This window comes from Gobius niger, assembly GCF_951799975.1.
Source record: "Gobius niger genome assembly, chromosome: 8".
Classification (NCBI taxonomy): Eukaryota; Metazoa; Chordata; class Actinopteri; order Gobiiformes; family Gobiidae; genus Gobius; species Gobius niger.
This window is the reverse complement of record NC_136859.1, coordinates 11,682,458-11,691,396: the sequence shown is the minus strand read 5'-3', so window position 1 is coordinate 11,691,396 and position 8,939 is coordinate 11,682,458. Positions and strand designations below refer to the sequence as shown.

The following is an 8,939-nucleotide window of genomic DNA, read 5'->3' as shown; positions in this document are numbered from 1 at the left end:
GTTTTCAATTTCAAGGATGTTTGATGTTATACTCACTTACACAAATAAATGACAAAAATATGTTTTATTCACAACATTCCCAACATTTCAGAGTAAAGTCTTTTTCTTCCAGGCACCAAAAAACAAAAAAACAGACATACATAGATCAAGAGCGTTCACAACATAAATCACACAGAATACTGGTTGATGGGGGGGAGGGAAGATAGCAAATCCCTGGATACCGTAGTATTTTGTTGATTAAATCCATCCCCATTCACATTTACATACTCAAAACATTTTTCTGAATTCATTTTAATGATTAAAACAATGTATAATTTACTGTTGGATTAAAAAGACAGTATAAAATCAATTTAAATACTGAATACTGACCGGCTCCTTGGTAATCACTCCAAAAAGCAACAAACAATCTGTGAGATTTACCCAGTCAATACAAGTGCATCAGAATATTGAGGTAAACAAATGAGTGGGTGTTGTTTTTGAAAAGTGCCCAATGCAAACGTTTTATTGTCTGACGCAGTTCTTAGCCTCAAGAAGGACCCAAGCAAGAGATGAGAAAAGAAGGTTCTTGCCCTGGTCACATTCGTTAGAGAGCAGGATTAGGCACAGAGGAGGTTGGGCTCTGCCAGATGATCATGTGACTGCGCTCAGCCCTTTGTGGGGAAGTTTGGCTCACTTCATCTGCATCCTCATTTGCATCGTCACCTTAAAAAAAAAAAAAAAAAAAATGTCAGCAAGGCAGAATAGGAACTACACAAGGCATTTTGGTCCTACGAATGAAAGAATTATGTTTTATATGGACTAACCTATTCTGAAATTGATGTATCCTTCTCCACCACTAATGATCAATTGAGATGCAGTCACTGTACTGTTGTCAGGACAGGGTATCAAACAACCTGTGGAATGGCTTGTTAGTGGCAGCATGTTAGGGTAAAAAGTCAAAAACATAGAAGTAAGTAAAACAGATGCTTACCCGGAGCAGCAATGATAAACCTGACTGCTTGCCTGTGTCCATGATAACACAGCTGTGTGGATGCAATGGAGCAGTATGGAATAGAAACGTCTTCTGATGCTGGTGATAATGTTTACATAGATTCAGTATTGCCAGCTACAGCCAGAACAATCTTTTTTTCTTTTAAATAACAGTAAGCTTACTTATGGATAATGGTATGGAGACTATAGCCCCACCTCCTGTCCCAACCCAGAGCCTGCCAGAGATGATGGTCAGAGCAGAGATTTGTAGAGGTCCATGGGTCAGGAAGGATGGGCCTTAGAAGACACGTAGGGCCAGTTTTACAATTTTGTAATAACGTTATATACAGTGAAAACATTGTAAAGAAGTACCTAAAGTTTTAAGAACCAGAGCCGAAAAGTCCACCTCCTGTAATGGTCGTCCTGTTGACCAGTCATAGAGTCTGAGGATTGGGTCCAGTCTGCAGGCAGTCCACACACCACTCCCTCCAGCACAGAGGAAACGCACCTGCTGCTCACTGCGCTCTGACACTGTGAAAACGAGCTGTAGGCACAATCAAAGGACAATTCTGAGTTGAAAGTCATTTAAAACTTCATTACAGTAAATGTTTTTACCTCAACTTTCTTGTGTTCAATGTCAACCACGTGGACTTTGTTCCAGTATCCCACCCACATGCGCCCAGATTTTGCAAGGCAACAACGAATGGGCTGCAGCGGAGTACATCCAAGGGACATCACCGAATGTGATGCAAGATCCCAGCCACCTGCCAAACATTGCAAAAACATATCCTAAATGGGACTATAAGAATGGAGAATACTGTATTAAAGGAAAGAGGAAAGATAATGTATTACCTGATGCAGGTGAAAAAAATGCTAAAGTGCCATCAGCTAATCCTGCCATAACTTGATTCTGAGAAAATCTATAGCAAAAATACAAAATAAAAAAAGTTAAAAGCATTTAGATTAAAAAACATATATTGCTTGAATAATAAATGACATACGTGAGTGAATGCACAGCCTCAGAGAATGAAAAGGACTGTAGATAGTGTCTCCTCCTGGAAGAGGCTGAGTGAACAAGAACACTGTGACAGAAAGTATAATAACATTTAGTTTTAACATTTAGTTTTATTATTGGCAAGTTTCAGTGGCAGATTTTACCTTCCCTCCTGAGTTCCAATCCACACAGTTCCCTGAATGTCGCCTTGGGACAAAAGAGTGAAGAATAAACATATCACCAACTATTTAAATATTTTAAAAAAAAGTTTTATTAAAAATATTAGTGTATGAAAAGGGACGCGTTGCACTAAATGCATTTCATTACTATGTTAGTACTGACCTACAGGAGGTACAGCACAGATGCAGAGGGCGGGGGAAGTGGGAGGGAGAGTGAACTGGTTCAGGACTGAGTTGGGCCGAGCTGGGTCAATCACTGTGATGTCACTGTTGGATGCAGGACCAGACACGACCCACACTGAGCACTGCAGGCAAACGCCAACGTGATATTTTCAGAGATGAATGACACAGAACAACAGATTACCACAGAAGGCTGGGTTATTATGGAAATGGTAATTAGAGGCTAACTACAGGTTACATAATTATAACTCACAGTGGCTTCTCCTGAGTGTTCAGGTGGGACTGCAACTGCACAATTCAGCTAAAAAAAACAACAAGTAAAATTAGATACGAGAGCTTTAAGCAATCACGATATATTTTTTAATATATTTGTGCGCCTGGCCAGTCAGCTCCTCCTATTTTCTTCTTGAAAAAGTAGTGCTTGAAATTCCTGTCAAAATTCTGACCTTTATGCACATTATATACAAATAATACAAACAATCCTGGGCTATTGGGGGAAAAAAACTGGCAATATTTGTATTAAACAGAACACAAACTACTTCTCTGAAAGATTGATCCACTTGTCTCCCAGGACAGCCAGGTAAATGATGTAATTGCTAAATGATCAGTTACATACCTTTGCAGTTGAGTCCCGCTGATCAAGAAGTCTGAGCTTTACTAAAACAGGGACATCTTTGGGCTCAGGAACAGGCTCTTGGGATTCCTAAAGTTATTAACATAGATCAGTAAATTCTAAATATTTTGCCAAAGGTAAGTGCACGGTGTGAGGTGAGCAGAGAACCTGGGTGTTTGCCAGAGGAAGGCTCCAGCCATGAATCTGACGTTTTCCAAGTTTTCTCCAAATGTGTGACCGGATTTCTCGGTAATGCTCTCTGCGCCTGACTCGAGGTGATAAGGCTTGAGAAGATGACCTAGAGAGAATGATACTTACATGAGACAGATAAATTTGCAAGTGTGTAATGTGAAATCTAAAAACACTACTGGCTTACTCAGCCTGCACTGGACTTGCAGCCTGGCGCTGTGCAGACGGATAGGGAGCCTCTGCTTGAGAGTATCCTTTAGATGGAGGTGGAATCAAAGGTTCCTTGGAGAGGCCCAGTAAGCGATTGAACCTACAGGAAATTATGTTCACATAAAAAGGTTGTATACTTTTGTTCAGATTTGATTCAGAAAGAGGATTGCATACTTTTTCCAAACACTTGCCCTTTTATCACCAGTTAATTGCTCTTCTCTAGACGCTCTATTAAAAAGGGAAGAGAAAGTGTATTTACGGATCAAGAAAATTACCACTAGTATATAAATGACTATCTTCGAAAACACAGTCTAAATAGAACATTTATTTTGCACCATTACCTCACAGTTTGACTGTGCCTCATTGCCTCCTGCAGCTCAAACAACCGCTGCTTATACTGATTCTTCTCCATGACGGCACGGGCCATTTCAGATCTAGAGAAGTGCCGCACAGATGTGGAAAGAGAGGCCTAAACAGGAACAGGGGTATTCAGTGAAGATATTACGGTAAATTAAGAAATGTGTTTTAGTGCCTTACATCTGACTCTCCTGACTGAAAGACTGCCAGGTCAGTTTTCAGTCTGTAAATGTGATAATAATTTTAGATATAAATCACATATAATATATATATATTTTTTTTTACCTTTTAATCTCCTCCTCCTTTTCCTTCACTCGATTTTCCAAACGTGACAGTGTTTCCTGAAGAGCGCTCAGTTCCAGTTGTAGAGATGAACGGTCATCAGTCAACTCCACAACCCGAGATATTAACGACTTACGGGCTATATCTGCAAGCTCACTGCAACAAGAAATTAGCCAAGCATTCATTATTAGAAATGTGCTTAATCTAATAAACATCTTTGCCTGTAATAGTTTGATTAAACACAACTCACTGGGTGACTTTCAGTTCCTCATACTTCAACAGAATCTCCTCAGACTGGTCTGTACTGCCTGCACACAAGTACAGTTGTAACAGTGTGTACTTTTTTTTAACAGTTTTAAAACACAATCTTAGTGTGAGCAATATGCTACGTACACAGTGATAAAAAAGTGATAAAAGGAAGTCAAGATTTTGATGCCGCAAATAAACAGGCACTTGCAATAGTTCCTCACTACTTCAAAAACTCTCTCAAGTATCAAATTCTTTTAATCATTTAAATATATTAATCATATAAATACTATGTTAAGTTAAAACTAAAGACTTCGTTAAATAATACTTGAACAAAGAAACAACATTTATAAATAAAAAACTGGTTAAATCTAGATGCTTCATCTTAGTGTAAAGGTGCCCATACAGTTTTGCAATTGCAATTTTCATCATTCCAAATTTATTCTGTTTCTTGTATGTACTGGTACTCTTTTCCTTGGAATAGCTCAATCTTTCTTGCTTCTGGTAGCATGGATCTTTTTCTTTTTTTTCTGTGTATTAAGACAACAGTGGCCTGAACAACACCTTTACCTCTGACACTGGCCCCTTGGTCCACACTCTCCAGATAGTCCGGGCTTAGCTCGGACAGTTCAGAGAAGACAGAGTCTGTGTTGCGCAGTTCAAACTCCAGATCGTCCTCTTCAGACTCTTCATCCTCCGTGTGCTGTTCCTCCAGGGTGACGCTCGATGGCTCCTGCTCACTGTGATCACCCTCTTCCTCCTTCTCCTCCAGCTTCCTCATCTCATCTTTCACACTGGCCTCAAATTCATCACCTGGTTGTGCAGCCGCGACTCTGTAAAAAATAAAATCAAAGTGAATTGTCAATTGCACTACAGAAAAGTAATATATGTTGGTTAAAATAAATTCCCAGTTTATTTTGTTGGACAATTTAAGGTTAGGTAGGTAATATTACTTTATGACACAACATTACCTGGACCGGATGCCTCCCTGGAAGAGTGCCAGCTCAGGAGTGGAGGTAATAATGTCATTGATGAACTCATTTGTGTCAGGCTTCACAGCGGTGGCTGCAGGGCTCTGCTGCTCTTTGAGTTGTACATCTTCTAAACATGGTGGACCAGAGTGCGAATGTGGTCGTCTAATAATCTGCAAAAAAAAAAAAAACATACACTTTGATGTTTGACTGGCCTTTACTCACTATTTTTGCAGTTATTTAAGCAAAATCACGACTAAAAGTAACTCAAACAGCAAATTAATGCATAAACCGCGATAAAAATGTACCTTTTCATTGTGACTGGACTCTAATGGGGCGGTGAGGAATGTTTTCTCAGAATTCTTTGGATGAATGTGATTTCTACATCAATAGTGACATGATAAATACACATTTCGCATTGATAATGAAAAAACATAACAGTGATTATGACCTTAACGGAGACTCTCTTTCTGATTCTTTCCTCTTATCCAGCAGTTCTCGATATGTGCAGGTCAACTAAAGATAAAAAAAAAAAGTTACTTCATGATTTTAAAACAATCTGTGAATAAACAATGATTGATAAGACCTGAAACCAGAGTCTGACCTTGGTATGAGAGAGCCTAAGAGTGCTTAGTTCTCTACTGAGATGGGCCTTCTGTTCTTCCAAAGCCACCACTATTGAAAACTAAAACAGTTAGTTACTGTGCACACATAAATTAGAAACATCAAGTATGACAACAAGCAAAAATAACAATAAAAAGAACACGATCTAAATGCCTGGATCGGTCCAATTCAATCATCTTAGCCTTTCTTTTGTTCCAGTATTAAATTACTCACACTGATCAGCTTGCTCTCTCGCCTTGTTCTCCAGCTGCTTTTCTCTCCGTTCCCGCTCTTTCTCTCGCATCCTGATGGCTCTGCGTTCCTGTTCAATGTGGTCATCCAGCTCCAGATATCTCTAAAGATGAAATAATGTTGTTTTTCTGTGTACTAAATGCTACCCAAACTAATTTTAATCTCATGCTGTTCCCACCTCTTGGCTTTCTTTCCGTAGTGTTTTTTCAGCTTGATACCTCTCAAGGAGATCCTCCTTTTCAGCTTTTTCTCGATTGGCCTCATCCTCTCGGTCTCTGAGCTGTGATTTGCAGTTGGCCAAACCCTCCAGAACCCAAACGAATATAGGAACGAGAGACTCCACAACACCTTCTCCGTGGATCTCTATAACAGTCTATAACAAAACAGCAGGTCAGAATATTGCTCTGGTTAGGCAGCATTCATGCATGATTGTGGGATTTTCATCACAAAAAGATCATCCATTAAGTCCTGTATTACGTTTTCTAGACGGCTTAGGTTGCTTTACAATCCAAAATATCACTGCAACACATTCATAATTAGACAACTTGGATGAAGTGTGAAAGACGATCGCTCTACCTGCACTTTACTGTCTGTTTCCCCAAACAAATTTGAGTGAAAATGCACTTTCTCCTATTATATCTATTAAATGAACCACAGTGCCTCAATTATCAGTGTTGTGTCATCGAAAAACACCAATAGTAGTAAATAAAAACATATCTGTTTTACCTGTAGTTCTGAGTACAGCTTCCCAGCTTCTTCACTGACGATGTCGGGGTCCAACTCCACTTCCCCTGACCCACAGAAGATTCTCTCATTGTAATCCATTATGTTAGTATCTCCTTAATATATATATAACTGCAGTAGTTTGCTTGTGCCAGCTTCTTCCAGTCTATTCCCAACTAAAATGCTTCTTTGGGTTCATTTGTAGCTTCATCATAAGCATCAGTCAGACCTCCATCTTGTAGCTTTAAGTCTTGTAAGCATTATCATATGAAGTGCTTTATAGTCCATCCTGAGGGGAAATAAAAGGAAAGACATTATAGTTTTTGCACATGTGGTCTTCAAACGCGTGACACTTTATTTACTTAATTTTGCAAAAGTCTTCTAGTCGTGGCATGTTGGTTTGGCTTTGGCCTGCATAAGCTCATAATTGATCATGTGCCTTTTTATTGTTAGGGACTACATTTAGTGAGAAAGCAACCAAACGTACAACAATGTAAACCTATTTAAAACACTCTGGGCACACTCTATTCCTGTGCGATATCACGTATACAAGTATAGTTACAACAAACTCACTTTAGTCTAACTCTTAAATTCAGACATGCTCTAAACAGATGTGGTACATGGAGCAAATGAGCAGTTTTTACTCTCTTATTCATGGTAAACGTAAACACTGTAAAGGTTTGACACAGTCGCTTTGACAGCTTACATAAATAACTTAAACTAACTGACAACTGACTCCTTGTAGTCTACTGAGTACGCGGGTATTGCCAAAGAAGCTCGCCTTCATTTCACTGCCTTGACTGTCTGCGTGACCTTTACGCAGTAATAAACTCACCTCAACGATGCCCACCTTCGTTTCGTCCTTGTACCGATGTGATTTCTTGATTTGTCCTCGATTTTCGTGAGAACATATCCATTTACACCTAAGACGCGAGTTTGCAGAAGGGGGCTGGCTCTGGGGGTTGACGTGACAACAGACGGGCCAATCAGAGCGCTGCGGCTGATACCGGCAGCCAATCAGAGGGGCGAGTAGGCGGGTCGAAGCGGTTTTGTTTTCGGAAGTAGAAAAAAAAACTTTCTCGAAACTTGAACGACGACACGTGATCGGTAAGAGCTCTGTAGACGGTCAGGTGATCTGTCAGATACCTGTTGAAATGCCTCACATACCTGCGGATAACGCCGATGTTTCGTTGATCTGCCATTTTATCCCTGCTATACGCAGCTGTCTCTGCCCGGAAATATATGTATTTAAGCAATACAAAACAGCACAGATCCATGTATAATTAGGTATTTAGTTGAGACCATATATAAAACATAGACATTGAGCATGCAAATATATTACATTACACAAGATTATTAACCACAAGGAGTTTAAAACATTCTGACAATTCATAAAAGCAAACATAATGGTTTAACCTCTTAACCCCCGCCCTGACCAAGTGCGTCTCTCATCTTCGTATCAGCTTTCCCCAAGTCTAGACCTCCTACAGTGTAACGCCTCATTTGAAAGCTAAGACCTACAAACTAATCTAAATTGATGTTTTTCCTCGAGTTATTGGCACGTTGTCACATTTTCGCCTAATTTTCATCGCTTTTTGTCACTTTTCTTGCACTTTTCCATTGCCCATTGGTCACGTTTTTGTAGCTTTTTTTTTGTTGAATTTTCATCCTCGTTTTTGCGTTATTTTTGTTACTATTTCTATATTTTTTATTTTTTTTTCAAGAAGCTTTTGGATTTGGGTAAAGTCCAACTAGAGAAAAATGTGCTGGGTTCAAGAGGGGGTTAAGAGGAACGTGACTTGACAACCATACCATGTGCCACATACTCAACAAGTTTAATGAATTGCTGATTCAGTTTCGCGCCAGCAGAGGGAGACAGGGTCACAGAAAGTTTTCCTGAAATTTTAGCCAACATCACCGTGTGCAGGGCGATCAAATGCACTTTTAATTAGAAATCCTTCAATTGCAAAGATGATGCAGGGGCCATGATGACAACTTCTGGTAAGTATTTCGTTTTAGGAGCTTTTTTTGGTTGACCTAAAGCTCTCAGTTGTAGAAAATCATTCAGGCAATTGCTCTCAGAAATCACCAAAAATGCAATTACACATGCAGAGGAATGGTCGCCTCATTTAGTTTTAACCTTGTTAGTTGGTGTGCTGAAAATCTCAAGA

General features: G+C 39.6%; 1 protein-coding gene across 1 annotated transcript; it reads right to left on the bottom strand.

The window, feature by feature from the left end:
• On the bottom strand, positions 1 to 7,624 carry LOC306967144 (C-Jun-amino-terminal kinase-interacting protein 3). The gene is made up of 28 exons (XM_079562051.1): positions 7,604 to 7,624; positions 6,772 to 7,057; positions 6,224 to 6,418; positions 6,028 to 6,148; positions 5,795 to 5,865; positions 5,642 to 5,706; positions 5,499 to 5,571; positions 5,191 to 5,363; positions 4,790 to 5,052; positions 4,224 to 4,281; positions 3,977 to 4,129; positions 3,872 to 3,914; positions 3,676 to 3,803; positions 3,509 to 3,562; positions 3,312 to 3,434; positions 3,104 to 3,233; positions 2,939 to 3,025; positions 2,576 to 2,623; positions 2,306 to 2,447; positions 2,128 to 2,170; positions 1,971 to 2,051; positions 1,822 to 1,889; positions 1,585 to 1,733; positions 1,342 to 1,513; positions 1,153 to 1,266; positions 971 to 1,069; positions 804 to 893; positions 1 to 702 (listed from the first exon to the last, which is right to left on the bottom strand). Exons 2-28 carry the CDS (start codon positions 6,868 to 6,870, stop codon positions 584 to 586), a joined length of 2,961 nt encoding a protein of 986 aa, XP_079418177.1. The 5' UTR covers positions 6,871 to 7,057; positions 7,604 to 7,624; the 3' UTR covers positions 1 to 583.
• Between the last annotated feature and the right edge of the window lie 1,315 nt (positions 7,625 to 8,939).

Coding starts and splice junctions, on each gene's coding strand:
- LOC306967144 (XM_079562051.1), bottom strand. CDS start 6,870: ATGGATTACAATGAGAGAATCTTCTGTGGGTCAGGGGAAGTGGAGTTG. Junction 6,419..6,771: donor AGCTGTACTCAGAACTACAG/GTAAAACAGATA, acceptor GTTTTGTTATAG/ACTGTTATAGAGATCCACGG. Junction 3,234..3,311: donor GCAAGTCCAGTGCAGGCTGA/GTAAGCCAGTAG, acceptor CATTCTCTCTAG/GTCATCTTCTCAAGCCTTAT.